The sequence below is a fragment of the Penicillium odoratum genome, assembly GCF_028828045.1.
Source record: "Penicillium odoratum strain IBT 22623 chromosome Unknown utg000006l_segment0_segment0, whole genome shotgun sequence".
NCBI lineage: Eukaryota > Fungi > Ascomycota > Eurotiomycetes > Eurotiales > Aspergillaceae > Penicillium > Penicillium odoratum.
This window is the reverse complement of record NW_026643148.1, coordinates 4,471,175-4,490,124: the sequence shown is the minus strand read 5'-3', so window position 1 is coordinate 4,490,124 and position 18,950 is coordinate 4,471,175. Positions and strand designations below refer to the sequence as shown.

At 48.0% G+C, this 18,950-nt stretch overlaps 8 protein-coding genes across 8 annotated transcripts; 4 read left to right on the top strand and 4 right to left on the bottom strand.

Annotated features, from left to right (window-relative positions):
* Nucleotides 1-1,596: 1,596 nt before the first annotated feature.
* Nucleotides 1,597-3,726, top strand: N7520_010069 (putative phenol 2-monooxygenase; the record flags this gene model as incomplete). The annotated part of the gene is made up of 5 exons (XM_057144003.1): nucleotides 1,597-1,637; nucleotides 1,688-1,901; nucleotides 1,957-2,393; nucleotides 2,446-2,480; nucleotides 2,528-3,726. 5 exons carry the CDS (start codon nucleotides 1,597-1,599, stop codon nucleotides 3,724-3,726), a joined length of 1,926 nt encoding a protein of 641 aa, XP_056993291.1.
* A 235-nt stretch (nucleotides 3,727-3,961) lies between these two features.
* Nucleotides 3,962-5,741, bottom strand: N7520_010068 (sugar porter family MFS transporter; the record flags this gene model as incomplete). Its single annotated transcript, XM_057144002.1, has 2 exons — nucleotides 3,962-5,380; nucleotides 5,430-5,741. The coding sequence occupies 2 exons, from the start codon at nucleotides 5,739-5,741 to the stop codon at nucleotides 3,962-3,964; spliced, it is 1,731 nt and encodes a 576-aa protein (XP_056993290.1).
* Nucleotides 5,742-6,887: 1,146 nt separating this feature from the next.
* facB (C6 transcription factor FacB/Cat8) lies at nucleotides 6,888-9,645 on the bottom strand (the record flags this gene model as incomplete). Its single annotated transcript, XM_057144001.1, has 4 exons — nucleotides 6,888-8,057; nucleotides 8,104-8,736; nucleotides 8,793-9,106; nucleotides 9,162-9,645. 4 exons carry the CDS (start codon nucleotides 9,643-9,645, stop codon nucleotides 6,888-6,890), a joined length of 2,601 nt encoding a protein of 866 aa, XP_056993289.1.
* Nucleotides 9,646-11,132: 1,487 nt separating this feature from the next.
* Nucleotides 11,133-12,804, bottom strand: N7520_010066 (SET domain-containing protein; the record flags this gene model as incomplete). Its single annotated transcript, XM_057144000.1, has 4 exons — nucleotides 11,133-11,213; nucleotides 11,283-11,895; nucleotides 11,948-12,465; nucleotides 12,541-12,804. The coding sequence occupies 4 exons, from the start codon at nucleotides 12,802-12,804 to the stop codon at nucleotides 11,133-11,135; spliced, it is 1,476 nt and encodes a 491-aa protein (XP_056993288.1).
* Nucleotides 12,805-13,285: 481 nt separating this feature from the next.
* On the top strand, nucleotides 13,286-13,728 carry N7520_010065 (uncharacterized protein; the record flags this gene model as incomplete). Its single annotated transcript, XM_057143999.1, has 2 exons — nucleotides 13,286-13,645; nucleotides 13,717-13,728. The coding sequence occupies 2 exons, from the start codon at nucleotides 13,286-13,288 to the stop codon at nucleotides 13,726-13,728; spliced, it is 372 nt and encodes a 123-aa protein (XP_056993287.1).
* Nucleotides 13,729-13,878: 150 nt separating this feature from the next.
* On the bottom strand, nucleotides 13,879-15,607 carry N7520_010064 (Ygr210 GTPase family protein; the record flags this gene model as incomplete). The annotated part of the gene is made up of 10 exons (XM_057143998.1): nucleotides 13,879-13,905; nucleotides 13,957-14,077; nucleotides 14,126-14,305; nucleotides 14,357-14,562; nucleotides 14,617-14,828; nucleotides 14,880-14,911; nucleotides 14,971-15,333; nucleotides 15,392-15,401; nucleotides 15,459-15,484; nucleotides 15,528-15,607. 10 exons carry the CDS (start codon nucleotides 15,605-15,607, stop codon nucleotides 13,879-13,881), a joined length of 1,257 nt encoding a protein of 418 aa, XP_056993286.1.
* A 995-nt stretch (nucleotides 15,608-16,602) lies between these two features.
* N7520_010063 (uncharacterized protein) lies at nucleotides 16,603-17,093 on the top strand (the record flags this gene model as incomplete). Its single annotated transcript, XM_057143997.1, has 2 exons — nucleotides 16,603-16,716; nucleotides 16,779-17,093. 2 exons carry the CDS (start codon nucleotides 16,603-16,605, stop codon nucleotides 17,091-17,093), a joined length of 429 nt encoding a protein of 142 aa, XP_056993285.1.
* Nucleotides 17,094-17,984: 891 nt separating this feature from the next.
* N7520_010062 (uncharacterized protein) lies at nucleotides 17,985-18,581 on the top strand (the record flags this gene model as incomplete). Its single annotated transcript, XM_057143996.1, has 1 exon — nucleotides 17,985-18,581. One exon carries the CDS (start codon nucleotides 17,985-17,987, stop codon nucleotides 18,579-18,581), a length of 597 nt encoding a protein of 198 aa, XP_056993284.1.
* Between the last annotated feature and the right edge of the window lie 369 nt (nucleotides 18,582-18,950).

The following is an 18,950-nucleotide window of genomic DNA, read 5'->3' as shown; positions in this document are numbered from 1 at the left end:
ATGTCTGTTATCAATCATAGGAGATAAAATCCCTAAATTCGTTTCAAAATTCCTCTCAAATACTCCAAGGATGAGAGCTGATCTGCTTGATGGCCTCGCTCCCTTTATCTCTGCATGTGTAGCAGGTCTCGAGCAAGCCTACTTCTAGACCAAGCAAAATGAGGCGTTAGCACCAGCACAAACGGACGCAAGTCCTTGTCCCAGCGCTACTCACCAGTCTTCCACCACAAATAGTCGAACTTTTCAACGACAACACCACCACGCTATACCAGAACACAGCAAGGAACACCTACAACTCTAGTGACAATACCTCTAGCCCCCCAAAACCATCGTCAGCGTTGACAGAACCCGCATCGGTCCCTATGGCCGTTACTGGGTGCTTGATGGTGGTCCAACAGGCTCCATCAAGCTGGTAGTCGTGAACTTGACCACAAAAGCCGTCGACGAACTCTATCTAGACAACGTCAAAGCAAAAGACAGCGGTGTTGATGATGCTCGCTTCAGTGTATTCCGTGAAGCCAGGAACCTCAACGACACAGCAGGTGTATTGGCCTTTCTTAACCTCACATCGGGACATGCAGTCCGTGCCCTCGCCAGCTCAGACTCTGTCACAGCCTGGTTCCCCATGATGTACAAAATACCCCGGTGCCTGGCTACGGTGGTGATAGTAGTCAGCGGTTGGTATCAACTACAATGAAATCTCGCTTGATGGTGCCTACTTGTACTACCGGCCGTGTAATGGTAGCCTGTATCACTTCAAACCTGAAACTATATCTTTACTTGTTCATTGATACGGGTCCCTCGCCTATTGATCATGCCTGACTGGTTCTCCCCAACCAAATTTTGAAACTGTTACTTGGCAGGCTCAGGCATCTAGATTAGTGTGACTTTGAAAACTAGAGTTTGAACAGAGAATGATGAAGATTGGGGAGAATTTCATTCGGCTTCTTGGATCCTTTGTAAACTTACTGTTGTGTCACTAATCAGCTGTTGAGTCAGCGCCAGCAATGCTACACGTAGTGTATGAGAGATTATGTTCCCATTTAGGATCTTCCTAGGATCCTAGGAGGGTGAGGTAGTTTCGGTGTAATGCATGGTAAATGCATGCTTTGTTGTAATAAGGCCAGAACGATGTCCATGATTCCCATGGCCCCTTGCCTTTGTATCGATGAGGTAAGGCTCAAATCTGACTCCGTGCTTGACATGTCGATCTCTGAACCTTGCACAACTCTGATGGCCTTCAAAATACGCCAAGATACCACAGCCATGACTTAGCTACCCTGACAGGAATTTCAATGTTGTTCGAAGGCCAGTCAGCTGCTGCGTCAGCGTCGACCCCGCATGGATTATCTGATGTCACCCACAGCTCAACAGTCTGAACAGGGCTAATGAAAAGATTTAATTGGAAGAAAACGTAGACTCAACTGATATTATTGCAGTACTTGCATTATAGCTAACCCAAAGCATAAGTCCACATCCAACATAACTAGAGGGGTAGAAGCCCCACACGGTATGAATGCAACTATTCATCCCCCATACTATTTCCCGAGGTCAAGTTTTGAAATTCTCATCCGATATACCTAGTACATCGTCACTATGTCTGCAAGCCAGTCCGCCTCTGAATCAGAAACAGATGTGTAAGATTCAGTTTCCTTGTAAGTGATTATGTCTAACGATGGGTACTCAGCATCATTCTTGGCGCGGGACCTGCCGGTCTTATGGTCGCCTATTGGATGGCACGTTACGGGATTCGAACCCGAATTGTTGATAAGCGCTCCACGAAGGTGTTTACTGGACACGCCGATGGAATCCGTATGCGAACGTCGGAGATATTCGATAGCATGGGTATTTACCACAAAGTTGAACATGAGGCTCACCCGGCCGTTGAGCCTGTGTTTTGGGTTAGTCAAATGCTTTTTCTTGTTGGGATATAAATAACAAAGCCTGTGCTCATAGGTACCTGGACCAGAGGGCAAGCTGATCCGCCAGGGTCCTATGACCCCGTCCGAAGTCTTCGAATCGCCATATCACCACATACTTCTGAACCAAGGCCGAATTGAGCGGTTTGTGCTGGATAGTATACGAGAGAATTCGGATATCGAAGTGGAACGTGGTGTTCTTGCGGAGACTTTGGAGTATGATGAGTCGCCCGGAAGCGACAACGCGTGCCCTATAACTGTCCACCTGCGTACTACCGGTTCGGACAACAATGTTTGTATTCCGAGTGGTTTGGATGACGACGAGTGGGAGGACCTGAGTCTTCAGCGAAAAAGTCATCGTGAAACAAAGGAAACTATCAAAGCGAAGTATATCATTGGATGTGATGGAGCGCATAGTTGGACGAGGAAGCAACTGGATATTCCATTCGAAGGAGCAAGTACTGAGCATATATGGTTAGTTCTACCTCGACAAATATTAATCAAGAAGCTAATGTAAGCCGTCAAGGGGTGTGATCGATGTCATGCCAATAAGCAACTTCCGTGAGTGTAGCCGAACAACTCCTCTGACATGTACTAATGATATAAAGCCGATATCCGTCGACTTGGCACGGTGACTAGCCCAGCAGGCACGATTTTAGTCATTCCTCGCGAAAGAAAGTTAGTTCGTTTCTATGTCCCCGTCCACAACGACGAGACCACAAACGGCCGCTTCGACCGCTCAACAATAACACCAGAAAAGATTAAAGCACGTGTGCAGGCTATCTTAGCTCCTCACACTTTCGACTTCAAAATCCTGGACTGGTGGACGGCATACCAGATTGGTCAGCGCATCGCACCAACATTCGCCAAGGGACACCATGCCTTCCTTGCCGGTGATGCCGTGCACACGCACTCACCAAAGGTCGGGCTTGGCATGAACATCAGCATGCAAGACGGGTTCAATCTCGGGTGGAAAGTTGCCCTGGTGGCAGCGAGAGTTGCCGACCCTGTGATTTTGAACACGTACAACGAAGAGAGACACCGGATTGCGGAATTATTGCTCGAATTCGATAAGATTTGGTCGAGTTATTTCACTGACAAGGCTAAGTCACCCGGGGAGGGGGCACCGGATAAGACGCAAGATATGGTCAAAGTTGTGCAGAAGTACCAGGGGTTTGCGGATGGTGTTAAGGCGTTTTATGGCGATAGTCCATTGGTTTGTAAATCGGGAATGGAACGCGAGGGCCCAGTCTTTGCCCTTAACTTGGTTCCTGGGGAACGAGTTCGACCGGCAAAACTGCGCCAGCTGGCTGATGCGACAATCAAATGGTCCATGGGAATTATGGAGAGCAATGGACCATTCCGACTTGTTCTTCTTGCAGGAGACATGCGTGACAAAGAGCAGAAGACGCGTGTGGATGCTCTTGGTCACTATCTGGCTGGCCAAGATGACTCAAGGCCCTCTGTTCTGACGCGTTATAAGTCGATACCGGGGCGTTTCGATAGTCTTGTTGATACTTTGACGATTCACAGTGTTCCATGGACGGAGGTGGAGTTCTTTGATTTCCCGGAGAGCTTGCGCCCATTTGATCCTGTTAAGGGCTGGGGATATGAGAAAATTTGGTGTGATGATCTCTGTGTGTGGGATAAAGATTGTGATGGAAAGGCATATGACAGGTGGGGTGTTGATCGAGTTCGTGGGGCGATGTTCATTCTTCGACCGGATCAGTATATTGGATGGGTTGGTAAACTAGAAGATGTGGAGGATATGACCAGCTACTTGGATGGTTTTTTGATCAAAAGATAGGCGTGTTTATCGTGAATATAGGGTAAATTGATTGAAATTAGAATACAAAATCATACAGTTTTATAGATCTGATACCAACAACCCACTATTCTGCACCCGCCAAGCGATCATACAAGCGCCTTTAGTCATCCTCTTATAGAAACTTTGACAGCGACAATTCATAGGTCTGGATAACGGCACAATAGTGATCATATGTAACATTTGAAATATACAACCAAGAATATCAATCCAAGACCTACAGTTCCGTTCGTGGCTGTGCCTCTGGTTGCGTCTGCGGCACCGCATGCCCATCCTCCTGTAACTCCGTAGTAGCATCCGGAATATGAGACGAAGAACCAACCCCAGCACCGGCTCCCTTATCATCAAAAGAACCCCGAATGACCGCCGGATCAGCCGGGAATTGGAACTTGGAACTATTCCACGGCTTAACCTTCATCAAATACATAGTATCAATCTCCTCCAAAGTCCGACCCTGGCCTTCGATAACACCAAAATAGACCGTGGCCGCTCCAAGGAAAAGACATCCGGCGAAAACATAACCGTATCGAAAGTCGATAGCACTTGTAATAAAAGGCGTGAAGAAGGCCAGCAAGAAGTTCCATAGCCAGTTAGATGCTGTTGCAAGAGACATTGCACGAGCCCTGTATTGTGATGGATATAGCTCCGCAATGATGGTCCAGACCATTGGACCCCACGTACTGGCGAAGCCGAGAATGAAGAGACAGGCGAAGACTACCATTGCCACACCGGCGGAGTGGGTTTTCGGGGGGTCTGCACGGTCAAGCGAGAAATGCCCCACCGAAGCAAATACCATGAAGCATACGAACATCCACAAGGCACCTACGATCAGAGAACGACGACGACCGTAGTGCTCGATCAGATAAAGGCCTAGAAACGTGCATCCGAAGTTCACTCCTCCGAGAATCATCTGGGTAACGTAGCTGTTTGAAATTCCGGCTCCTTTAAAGACAACGGTCCCGTAGTAGAAGAAGTAATTGGCACCTGTGAGTTGTTGAAGAGCCTGGAGGGTCACTCCTAGGGCGACACGGTAACTCATAGTTGGGGCTCTAAACAGCATCTTCCAGGTGACTACGCCGTTGCGGACTTCTTCCTCGTACTTTTGTTTGATTTCTTCGAATTCAATAGCAAGAGCACGGTGGTTCCGCGGAACGCCATAAATCTTAGAGAGGTTGGTTATTGCTTTCTCCACTTTGTTGTGGCGGTAGTCGTATCGGGGACTCTCAGGGAAGAAGAGCATGCCGACGCCGAGGACCAGAGCCCAGAAGTAGGTGATTCCAAGAGGGATTCGCCACGAACTAGTATCTGAGCGAGCCTCTGTACCAAAGTTGATACAATTGGCAACGAAGATTCCCAGCGTGATGAACAATTGGTAAGTACTGATCAGCGAACCTCGGATATGTCTTGGACCTGACTCGGCTTGGTACATGGGTACCAGTAGAGATAGTGCACCAACTCCTAGTCCAGTGATCAAACGGCCCACCATAAATTGGTACCATTTGCCAGAAGGAGATGAGATCTGGACAGTAACCCCGACCATGAGTATGACGCACCAACCACTAATGGACCATTTCCGTCCCACGCGATCGGCAACCGGGGCTGCAGTCAGAGCTCCAATCAAGGTACCGATGGAAAGCTGTGTCATGTTAGCTTTGTTTGAGGAAGAAAGAGCTGCTGAATCTTACCAGGGCAACAATCAGGCCAGAGCGGACATTGCTGAACACATAGGTACCATTTGAACTCCGTTGACCATATCGCATTAGGAAATTTGGCATCGCAAGGAAACCTGAGATCTGACCGGTATCGTAGCCAAATAGGAATCCTCCCATAGACACGAAGATGCCCATGACGAAGGAGCGCACGGTGAAAAGTGGGATATGAGTATCGACCAGATCACCGGGACCTTTCTCACGCTCAACAGTAGACACCGACTCCCTGGGAGCCTCACTGTCAGCATAGACATCCTGCGTTCGTTTCTTTAACAATTTTTCAAACATAGTGGCGATGAGGAGATTTTCGTGCCAGAGAGGATATTTCCAGTCTGCTTTTGCATACCAAACCTAAAATATCCAGTGCCGACAAGGCTTCTTATACCTCCGCTCAAGAGCAAGCCGCCAAGGCTGACAAACTGACGGCATGGCGTTTAATCTTGGGAAAAAGGACCAATTGACAGATTGGGAAAACGATGACTCGTTCATTCAGACTTACCAAGTCCCCTCTTGAGGCCATCGGAGTTATCCGTCAAAACGTGAGAGTCCGGGGAAGTGGGGACTTGCTTTTGGCATAAATTATTGGCGCATCCGTGGGTTCCGGGGAAGTCGTCATCCAGTTTTTCGAGAACCTAGACCCCATAAATGTCGGTGGCGAGCCAATCTCGTCGACTTTGGATCTTGTGACCAAGTTCCTGGTGGCGAATTATTATTCTGAAGGAGGCAGGTCGATTTTGAATAGAGTGGTGAGATAGGTGGCATTCATGAAAAGCTTGGGACTTCGCCTGCGGTTGAGAAATCCAGCCGTAACTTGGCAATGGTCATTGACTTGTTAATTATCTATGATCTCCAGTCATCCATCTGTGGTAAAGCCCTTTGGGTCATATAGCTCTTGTGGGTAGAACCAGGCATGCGCAGTACTCGCGTGGTGCTGTTTGAAAAGCGTACTTTGATCACCACAGTGTAGTAGTGTAGTTATATAGTAGTAATAGGCTGAAGATTTACCTACCATACGACTATACTGCGAGGATCAGCATTTGAAGCTATGCTATTTACGCAGCATCGCGAGTGTGCAAAAGAAGCGTGGGATTATCCGCAAGGGCCATGATCAGGCTTTACCACATAGGATCCGCATTCAGGCAAGGACCCAAGGACCCATGGACCCAAGGTCTGAGAAGCACGGTGCAGGGGGCAAAGACATCCAAATGAGCGTATATCATGTTATATACCGTATTTGCATTCGTATCAGAGTCATGATATATAACATATATCAAGTGGGAAACCGTATATCCAATTGAAAAATGTCCAGAAAATAGTATCCAAATATCCAGATCAAAAGGTTCAACGCCGAGTGCGAAGGAGTGATAAAAAGAACGCCCTCCGAGGTATCATGACAAAAAGCACCTAGAACCAAGAACCAAGAATAAACAAAGCTCAAGCAGCTAACCGACGGTCCCAACCGTTCACGAGAGCCAACTCATCAATATCTTCTTTGGGCGGCATTGAAAGACCATGGAAAGAATCATAAAGACCCATATCCTCCGCACGGCCCGAGACGTCAGCGAGTAGCAGATTGTCCTCACTACTCATACTTTCCCCTGAGTAACTCAGAACACTCTGTGCGACATGGTCCTGTTGGTTCGCATAGTCGCCACTACTGGCAGACCAAGATTCGGGGGATAGCTTGACCATATCGGAGGGCGAAGGCATGGCAAGCCCGTCGTTGGCCTTCCGGTTATACTCGGCGGTGATGGATGCGAAAGGCCCGGGGTCTTCTCCACATTCTTTACCACCGTAAATTCCATTGAAAATGTTTGAATATCCCCGATCCATATCGCTGAGAACATACTCCCAATCAGCCATTGTGATAGCGCCCCGTGTGGCATCGGATGGAGTTGAGGTAGACATATCTCGGGTGTAATCGTATCCCGTAGACAGCATGTGAGGGTCCGAGGACAGGTCGAAAGAATGCCGACCGGTTTGGAAATTGGGGGTGGAAAGATGATCTGGCTGTGACGGGGGCAGGCTGTTCCAGCTGGGAGAGCGAAGGGATTGAGCAGCGGTTGTAAGGGTAGCACCAGAAACTGTATTCCGGCGAGAAGGCGAGGCCTGCTTGGGGGCGTGGTCTCGACCCATGCTGGAGGAGATGCCGGACTTTAGCGACTGCAGCTGCTTCTTCGGGGATTTGAATGACTTATTTGGAGCTGCCATCTCAGTTTCGTGCTTGTGAGAAAGGGTGCCCTGGTTTTCACATGGCACCAGAATATTGATGATGTGGCTAAACTCGGCAGCCGCGGCGGATGACTCTGCCCCCAGTTGCTGCGTCGCTGTAGCGAGAAGTTTCTGGCTCTCCTTGGCCAGTTTACTGTCACGTTTCAAGCCAATAGTTTGCCACAGGAGTCCAAGGCCAGAAAAGAACACCAATTCCTTGCGGTTGAGACTGAATGAAAGACACAATCGACGCTCATCAAGAAGTTCCAGTATTTGAATGATATGCTTCGAAGAATCGGACATTGCGAGAACTGATCGCGAGCGTAGATTTTCGTCGGCGAAACACACAGCAGGGCGATGAATCAGGGACCGGATAAAAAAGTATACAAGAGACTAGAGAATGTTAGTATAAATCAAAAAGGCTTACGAAGATACGAACCAAAAGAGGCGATCGGCTGCTTGTCACATTCGTGCTGGGTTTGTCCTGGGAGAACTCAAGGCGAAGATGAGAAGGCAACGTATGGAGCCATTCATCTAACTGCTCGGTGACAGCACGCATCTTGGAGACAGAAATGTTATATGCAGCCTTTGAAGGGTACAATTGCTCCAAGACCTGACTTAAAATGCGGGAAACTCCAAAAAGCGCAAGGGCGCTTGAAAGACGAGTGGACTCGCCAGGAAGAGTAGGCAAGAAGCCGGTCTCTGTGACGTATTCGTCGTCCACGTCGACAGGATACTCGGTCTGGATATCAGCCTCGCGTAGGAGAACGGGCATTCCAGTCAGAGCAGACGAGAAGCGATCCAACACATATTGACACCAGAAGACTTTCTTGCAAGTCTCCACTTCCAGCGTGTTAGACGCCAGGCTCTCCTGATTAAGTCCGAGTTGGTGACAAACATCCACCGCAAGAGCACGATAGCGCAACAGGCTGCGATAATCGGTTTTGGTCATACAGTAAACTTGAGCGAGAACGAAACACTGCAGGCTTTTCATTGACGTTTCATCGGAGACGGAATCCAGGAGACTCGACCAATTCTCCTCGAAAAAGGTGGGATCTTGGTTAGTTCGCGACTTTTAGAAATTAGCTTGTATTCGCGTCAAGTCTTTTCATCCCGAGTCGCACTCACACCAGACGAAAGAGCGGCAATTCCAAAAATTAAATTTAACTGGGCCATCATATGAAAGTCGCTTTTCAATGAGCCGGAGCCATTAAGATATTGTTCATAGGCTTTCAAAATAGTCGGGCGATGCACCACCGGGTACAAAGGGGCCCATTCTTGGAAGAATATATTGATAAGTTGGTCTGACACCAAACGAGGTGGTGTCCTAATAGGCTGGTTAAGCATGCCACGAGAGACAGGATGCGACAATTTTGCTAGCTCGTATGTTGAAAGTTTCGATGTTGATCGTCCCTGGTTCAACAGTTTATCGGTGAAAACTCCTGCCAGATGTTAGGTTAGCGGGAAACATTTCTCCAGAGAAGCAGTAGACAATACCAGCAAAGCCTTGGGTGCTGGACAAAGCAGTATAGGGATTATTGGAAGATTGCATAAGCTGACGGGAGAGTCGTTCAATATGAATAACACCCCCGGATTCATCCGGAGGGGACTTGGTTGTGGTGGATGTGGAGGGAGATCGTATGGGGGCCGCGCGTTGCGATGGTGAAAAGGAGTGTATGCGCGACAGAACATCGATTTTCTCATCCTTCTCGTCCAGCAGATTCTTCAAATCTTTCACTTCGGATTCCAGGGCCCGCACCCGCTCCTCAAGAGACTCGGTGTATCCTCGAGGAAAGGCCCGGCGGCTCAACTTATCGCTCGTTTTACATTCGAATCCGACATGGGCGCATTGTGTACAGCATGGTCGGATGCCGTCGCACCGGATTTTCTTGCTTCGGCATCGATCACAGGCCTGGGCGATCCGACTTTGTACGCCGGTGCCACCGACCTTGATCACTTTCATAGGTAAAATTCCCGGCATTTTCGATCGACTGGGCACACCGGCCGCCTCGGTCACTGGGAGGGGTTGAAAAATCCCGAGATCTTGGTCGAAAGGTAGGTCACAAAGTGTCGTATACTCCTGTAGTTGAGTGTTGTATATGAGGATTGGGTATAGAGAAGGACTAGGATATGGGGGGGATTAGGGAGGGGGAGAATGCTGAGTCAGGTCATGGGGAGTTGCTGACCTTGCTTATCCAATCAAGTTACAGGACTTACAGGTACAGGACAAACGTTAAATTGCTTGTGTTTCTCCACTGCCACTCCATATCGTTTTATTACAGTACTCCGTACTTACTCCGTACTCCGTAAGTAAACGACAAGTTGAAGATCTTTGGATCCTCCCGCTGCTCCCCCGGACTCCACATTTCTGATGAACATGGGGGAATAGTATTCATGTCCTGACAAATGAAACTGTAGTCCATCGTTGAAACTCTATTACTGAGTTTCCTTGTCGAATTATTCCGATCCTTGGGCTCGGAGTTACACCCGCAACTTGCTTCCGATGTTCTTTTTCCGTCATTTTCTTACCAACTCGTTCGAGTCTCGGTTTACCCCCCATTTAACCCCGTGTATTCAAAATTTCATCGTCGATCACGCTTGGTTAGCCCCATATGTGCCATACTGCTAAAAGCCCCAAAAGACGGGCAACCGATGACATATGGCCGGCCTCCATGTCTCACACCGTTACTTTGCATATCGATCCCGTCTCCGAAGTTCGCCGGTATTCCCCCCTTTCGTCGCACTAAAAACGTGCACAAGGTTTAGGCAGTTGACCTGAAAGTGGCGAGATCGCTGTAGTGCAAGTTTCATACGAGTATCTACCAAATTCGCTGTACGATCATAACGAAAAATACCTGCATCCTATGTATCTGAGCCATGGGTAATTTTAACCCCAGAATCCAAGGTTCATTCGATCGAAACAAACTCAGCGAGTTTTATCCGATCGAATACCGAAGGTTTTGAACTTTTGTGGACCCAATGAGACCCACCGTAGCAACTCGGCTCTTACACTAGCGCCGTTCTCAGCCGAGATCCAATCAGAAGGAACAATTTTCCTACAGTATGTGGCTGCCGACATGGAGTGCCAGACCATACAAATTATTCGGACCCAAAGATGGGGTGAACATTCTGATTGAAGATCTATTGGATGAAAACAGCAAATGTGATCATGCCGAACGCTAGTTACAGATATTATCAATTCTTTGACTTTCACTAAATTGTAGATCATTCCTCTAGCGCCTGTGGAGACCCTGGAAATGAATTTATGAACGTCATAGTCTGGATTAGCTTGACTGGGATTGGACTAACGGCATTGTTCTCCGCATCAGCTACTCCCCAGACTATGTGTTCTTAGAGATGTGGCTTCGTATCGGGTGAGATTCTGCGGGGTGCGTTCGCCTGACCTTTACTTTTTGGACTGAAACACCACTGGGTACTATTGGAGTTGATAGTTTACCATGGCTAGATCTATGAAAAATCTTCAACTTCATCTGCTTGAGCCTGCTCGAGATACCTTGTAACAGTCGCTGACTTCATCAAGTCGGTTTTCTAAGGGTTATCAGCGCAGATCCTCATAGTGCAGCCTCGGCGTCTTTGTTTCTGGGGCTGGTTGCTTACCTGCTGCATCAGCTCCTCAACTGCCTTTTGTAGTAATGTGCCCTCAAGCTGCCGCAGCTGAATTACCATATCGAAAATCTCAGGTCTAAACAAACTTCTCAGAATTTCCGGGTTTTTGTGCAGATTTTCTAGAACCTCGTTTGTTTCATGTAGAAGCGAAAGCTGCGATTCCAGCCGTTCCAGCACCAAGACGACAGCCCGAAGTTGGAAAATATCGATCAAAGGATCAGCTGCAAGGAGTTGAGGGAGCTGATCGGGTGATTGAATCTTCTCGCCCTTCCAGTGTGCCTCCAGCTCTCTACCTCCATCCATTGTTTGTGCGATCCCGATTTGAAGTCCATCTTCTTCATTCACGCTTGACCACCAGGTTAACGGGCTGTCCCAGATGATGCTTCCAGGCTTTTTTGATGATGTCGGACTGGTGATAGCTGGGTCTTGGCAGACAGAAACTCGGATTCCAGGAGTATCCTTGCAGATCATTTTCTTAGCCATGCCAAGAGGATCGTCCTCGGAGAAGTTCATGTTCAACATGACTTGAGTTGTTTCCGTCATCTCACGGTCAAGAAATCCGTAGGAGAATATCATCTCCGATGCAGGCTTCTTATCTCCATATCTAGCCGAAGTATCAGTGCAAGGAGCCATTTAGTTTTTTGGAGAGAACTCACGAGATAGTCACCTCTTCGCCTGTTCGCAAGGTTTTACCATCGCGCAACTTCAGGATCGCATTTCCATCAGAATCCGCGTCATATAGCGCGTTCACTGCTGCACCAGCCACATGATTAACCATGTCCACACAAGGCACCATCGAATGCCCGCTCCCCGGCAGATCCAACATGCGTGATCGATATGCCGCATCGACATATCTCCAGTCCTCGAAGGTCAAACCGTCCGGACTTTCAGCCCACCAGCATTGCTGACACCAGGATATACCTTCAGTAGCCTGACGAATCAACTCGAACTCCTTTTCGAGCGAGTTCCGTTTAGCGTCTATTGCTACCTCAAGAGAAGTTCCCTTCAGCAGCTCCCGTTCCTCTTCCGACCAGAAGGTAGGCAGAGAAAATGAAGACGGGAGAAATTTGAGGTATTCGGTCCAGGGATTGGATACCCCTATATGCCGGGGCATTTGCGAGTTATTGTGTGTGATTTGAACGAGAAGGAAGATCAATATTGAACCCCTCGCTGTCTGTTGACTGTTAGTTCGTATAATCATATGTATAGTGGCGAGGATTGTGTTTGATACTCTGCCGAAATCCCCTACTGCCTCGAGTACGTCGCGAAGATCACGATCGGATTTGAAATAGTCGTGCACCGATTCTAATGACAACACCAAGTCCCGTGGGATCTGGAGGAGGACCTGCTCGTCGGTACTATGCTTGGAGTCCGCTGTTGCTATTATCGCATTGCCCTTGTCTGTGTCTGACTCAACTGTTTCCAGTCTTTGCACAGCAACGCCATTTGTGACAATTCCATTTAGCCTCAACCAGGCTAGTAAAGAATCCAACGGAAGGTATTCCCGCCGCATGTTGGTTTCGTGACCTGTGTGTATATGTACTTTCCAGATTTGAAATGAAATGAATTAAGAAAATTCCTGACGTTGATGGCTATGAGCTCATATTCTTTGATTAAATTGGATCCCAACGCGTTTGTTCATATAAACTACTGTTGGAGATGGCCCAAGCTCGGGCCTGCAACCGTGCGCTTAGTAAGCTTCATGTTCGTCAAATCCAGCAGCAGGCGAGATGAGGGTTTGAAAAAGGGACACCTTACTTTAGAAAAAGGGATAAAATGATAAACGGGGAAGTGCCAATTTCCACTTCAAGGCGATAATTTTGTTGAAAAATGCGAAGTTCATCGATAAGAACAAGTCATGATAACGTCATCACTTTAAGGTGAATCAGGGTTCCGCTTGCAAGCTATAAGAAAAATTGCACAAGATAACTTGAACTTTAGTACTCTTTACAAATCATTACAACTTCAGGAAACAACAACATCGCATATCGACAATGAAACCATACAGTGTGCTCGCCCCATACCTGCCCTTTACTCTACTAAAGCAACCGATTGCTCAGCCAGCTTTCGTTGCCCTCGGTGGCGTTAGACACGAATCTACTTTGAACAAGTGGAAAGGCTCATCAACAGACGACCATTCCACTCAGAGATCTAAGAAAGGAGATACATACGATATTGCCTCCGAGGCATCCGCGTCTGGCATGGAAGAAAGACAGGAGAATCAGGGGATCGCGGACCAGACCAAGTCCCAGGGCACCACACAGAGAGGCGGTATTAAGAGCAGTAAAAAGGCTAAGGCGGAGCACCCAGCGGCTCCAGAGCCTATAATTGGAATGAATGATGAGCGAGCACAGGTGAGACTAGATCTGGACTCGGTCCTCTGTTTGGATGTTGGTTTCAATGCTGATCTAATTTCATCACGCAGAAGGGCCATTGATTTGCCAATTTTTGTTGAGTCGATCGTTTGGGTGTTTTGAGAATGGCGCTGGGATCTACTTCTTCAAAGGAGTGTTTTCAATATCGCATCGTGGCGGTGTATCCATTGCTAACGTAACTCCACGAGACTGTACATAGGAGTAGCTATGGTCTACCGGCCCACCTTGAATGTCAAGATCTAACTTTGCATTAGTTTTTATGTTACCAAAATCCCGTCGTAAGAACTCACATCGTTTTTGCCAACGGCAACCAAGTCGTCCTCTGAGACTCGAGTGCCTCCGATTCCTTCGATATAGGAAATGGGTACATCGCCCATGACCTTTCGGGCTACGTCGCCCACTGTGCTGTTTCTGTGATATTTTAGAAGCTGGCGGGTTTAACTTGTCAAAATCACTTACTTCTTGACGAGAACACAATCGCGGAAGACGGCGCTTCCACTCCCGGAGTTGAAAGTTGCGACATTCCGCACAGGGAAAATTGGCACCAGGCCCAGTAACGCTGCCGCTCGAGAAAGACATTGAACGACACCTGTTGATCCGAAGCGATATAGCACCATATCTTTCAAGTTTTCTACTCGACTATTGCGATATTAGCCGAATAATGGTGTCATCTTTGAACGAAAAACTTACGTCTTCAACTTCTCGTCCATTTCTTTTAGTCCTCCTCCATCCGGATCACCCATATCAATCAGGTCTTCCCGTGTATCCACAAATTCACTGCCTTCAACATACTTGATATATTGCTGCTTGGCGAGTCGTCGGAGAAAGACTTCTGATATGGCAGAGCAAAGCACAATGCTCTCGGGATCTTGCATCTTGGCAATTTTGCTGATGTTCTGTTTGGATTTAGAGTTGGATTGGGTATGTGTTATTTTAATTGCTCAACTCACCTTGTCTGCGTCCGGGTGGTCGATCTTGTTCAACGCAAACACCGTAGGGAATTTTTCATCAATGAAAGCCTCGACCACTATCTGGACAGTCTCATCTGACCAGTGCTCCAGAGGCTCCTTCAAATTAAGCTTGTCAAGACAACGTGCCACGACCGACGAAGTACTTCCGTATCCTGAGAATTGACCTTGTAATGTGTCGACGGGGTTGCCCTCTGTTGTATGTTAATGGAGTATTTCCAGCACGGCAAAGAGGTCTCACATACTAATTGCGACATGTCTCCGCCGGATAGAACCCCTAACTGAATCCTTAGATCGACGCACTTATCTTTTTCTTTCCCGAGTGCATTGACTTACCATTTCTCCATCAAGTTGCCCAGCACCCATCTTACAATCTCTCCTCGTAGCCATTCAATGTCCACAGAGGGATCGTATCCACGTGTTGCCTTTCCCTCGGCATCAGTGGTACCGCTCACATCCACCACATGAATCAAGGCATCCGCATGTCGCAGATCGTCCAAGAACTTATTTCCCAATCCTCGACCCTGGTGAGCGCCTGGGACAAGTCCGGCCACGTCCAGCAACTCAATGGGAACGGAGCGCCGCCCTTCGTGGCAGCCGCCGTAATTCGGTGCGCATTTATCTGAGACGCCGTGCCGGATACAAGCGCAATCGATCTGGAGGTATCCGATGGCTCGCTGGGGATCAATGGTGGTAAAACTGGCGTGTCAGCCGTTAGCGCGTTGATAAGCGGTGATTTGTCGTATGATGGACATACGGGAAGTTGCCTATTCACAGAGATTAATTAGCGATGTGAAAGAAATGTTCTTCAAAGATATACCTACCAACTTTGGATGTCGCATCCGTCAAACTGTTCAACGTCGTGGATTTACCACTTGATGGCTGTCCCTCACATGGTTAGCGGGGTCTCGTGCAGGGAGGCATTTGGATCGCAGACCTTTCCCACCAGTCCGATCAATGGATCCCTAGGCATTCTAGCAGTTATATAGTCGCTACCGATCCAAAGAACAGTCTTTCGCGATCACTCTGCATGCACAGTCACACAATCGGCCTTCGATTTACGATAAGCAACATTTTCTGCCGGCCGGCCAGAGCGGTGACTTGGTCAACTGGTGGAATGATGATATAATCATTACTTAGGCAAGCCACAAGACTACAGTCTTCCCAAAGCTCAAAAGGGCTTAAAATTGGACATCAGCTCCAAAATCTAAGCAATGAATTAATCTACTGTCTAGGTGGCCAGTTCCCCCTCAACCCCCGATGGATCAGTCGAAGATGCGGCTCCAAGATGGCCAAATTTCATAAGGGATGATATCAGGAACCGGACCAATGAATTTCCAGGGGAATTACTGCATGCACAATAGAGGAGGTGCAGGCATCATCATGGTCACCTTCACTCGTACTTTATCGGGACCGCCAATCAGGCTGACTGGGATGAATCGAGCTTGACTCGATGAACAGCGTAGCGGGGCCATGACATAGATGATAGGAGCATGTTTTCCTTGGAGCTCTATGCGGAGAATTTTGAAGTCTCATTTTGTTGTCACGTCCATAATTGCAAGGTATGCCGATCAGAGAAAACCGATATGTTTTCCAGGATCCACCGGTGGCGAGGCCGTTCACCGGTGAGGCCGTTCGGGTGGTCGTGCGCCATGACGCTAATGGAAGGTCAACGAGCTCAGTCGATCTAGTACCAGGACCGTCTCAGCAAGTTTCTAGAGTACGACTAGTCGCTCCACGCTGGTTTCAGTGGAGATTGATGGCATCCATGGCCCAGATTGCCATTATGTCGTCATTTAGGAATGAACGTCACAGACCGAGTTTCCGCCTATAAGAATCGCTCTAGGACCTGTCTCACAGACCCGCATATATCAATCATCACAACTTCTGCAAGCACTATTAAATAGCATTCCTCCTCGATTCTCAACTCCAAATCATCAATCCACTTGCTCAATCATCCACACCACAATGTCTGACGCTACCTTCCACACCACCAAGGAGCAACTCCGCAAAGAAGAATCCAAGGTTTCCAAGAGCCATGGTGGCGTTGTCCCTGCCGACTCTGATGTTTCCATCATGAAGGTGAGAACAATTCCAGGCTGTCGCTTTATAAGACTTTCAATTAACGATATATTTACTTCCAGTCCATCATCGACGAAAACACGAACAAGCCTCAGCAGATTGACGAAGCCAAGTCCAACCTGCCTCTGCCTGAGCAGCCCCCAGTTGCCAGTGACTGGCAATCCGCCGATCAGCGTACCGTGAACGTCGGTTCTGGCGGTGTCTCAGGTCCTATTTCTCACGACCCTAACAGCGGTCTGGAGGGTTCAACAACTGCTCAGAGCAGTGCTCGTGTTGACGGGGCCACATTGCACCAGCAGACTGCCCCTGTTAATGCTGGTCGCCAGGCTGTTGAAGGCCTTGACCACTTGCCTTCCGACGCCCGTTCTCGCAAATGAGATGTTGCATGGAGCATAGGATCCATTATGTATGATAGCTAATTCACGAGTCATGGATAAACAAATGAATTCATAGCGAGCATATTATTACATTTTTTAGTAGATGCCCCCATCAAAGACCAAATCCACTTAAAATCAACCGTGTGTAATGCTAGTCAAAACTTCAGAGAAGCTATATTTATCCACATATTAAGGTTGCGGCTTCGCCGGAGCCGTCGAGTGGCGTTGAGACCGGGATATTACCAGCCACTCTTAGAAGGACGGTTTGAGAAATTTTATTGAAAGAATTTTAGTATTAAGTCATCGTTTACGAAGGCTACAAATTGAATATACTTTTGTAAGCCTGTGCTAATGAAATAGGAGAAGGTGCACGTGTTTGCAACGTTTGTTCAAGAACGTTCTGGACTTGACGTCAATCTCCAACTTGATATCAACTTCTGCCCAGTTTCCTCCCAATGAACCTGATGAACTCATGACTCCACAATGAAATAAGAGTGTGGATACTAGACCCTCTGTGAAAACAGCGATAACAAGTCTGCCTTCCAGAAGCAGGCAGGAGAATCATGCAGAGCTCCACTTTCCTATCGCTCGAATGCTCTAATCCGCCACATATCACTCGATGAAAATATCTGACGTTACTCATGCCAAACAACAGGACAGTATATCTCTTCTCGCGGTCGTAAGTGTGACATCACTTGGTCTGATGTGTACATATGATATCAATCGCTGTTTAGTCTATAGCGCAAGGGCTCGATGGAAATGCTATATAATTTGGGGCTGTCGCCTGCTACTGTTCAGAATTCTAAATCGCTAAGCCCATCTCAACTACAATAAATTTTCAAGCCAAATCAAATTCTATACCGTCATCCCTTTCAAAAAGAATACATCAACATGGATCTTCAAGGCACTCCCATCGCTCCCGGCTCCCGAAGCACTAAGGTCACCACCGACCCTCGCGCCACTCAACAGCCCATTGAAGAACCTGCCGGCCCCGTCCCAACCGGCTCTCTCGCCGCTGAGTCCGTTCGTCAAGGCGGTGCATTCAGCGAGAACCGCGGCGCCCAGCCCGAGGACATCTCCGCATCCCAACTCAAGAACACCAATGCCCACACAACCCTCTCCTCTGCTCCAGCCGGTGGTCTCCGTGAGGATCGCCAAACAAAGCAGACATACCCCGAAGCCCTGGGCGGTCAAGGCAACTTCCCGGGTACCCACATTAGCGGCTACGCTGGCGGCTCGACCGCCGCGAAGCAGGAAATGGGCATGAATACCGGAAACTCTGCGAGTGCAAGTGGCAGCAGCCAGTACAATGGCGGTAATGCTTCTTTCGATGCTGATGCCGGTTCGGAGCAGGACCCTGGTCGTGCTGCGATTAATAAGTTCGAGCACTCTAATGCTAAGAGTGCATTCGATGCTGGTGTTCCTCGGCAGAAGGGCGTGAACACTGAGACTCCCTATGATGCTCTGGAGACGGACCAGCGTGCTTAGAGCCTTCGCAATGTTTGCCCCTTTGGACTTTGAATTTTGATCACATTGTTGATCTCTAATTTTGCGAGCGAGCAAGCGATTCTATTTTCTTGAACTCTGGCCTTTGGTATGGTTTTGATGAATCATGGATGGTTTCGTTATCATGTATATTAACCCTGGATATTCTCATGGAGCCCCAAATTAGCTAAAATTAAGATGGTTCCATTTATTAAACCAACTGATACCTATTCTTAATTATTAGTTAAAGGAATTACCTAGTAATTAAGCAGTTCAGAGGATCAACGGTAAGTGACCCGTAGATCAATATTGAATATGAATATATACATTCCATTAGAGGGTTTTTAGAATCAAAATGTCGAGTGCATGCGA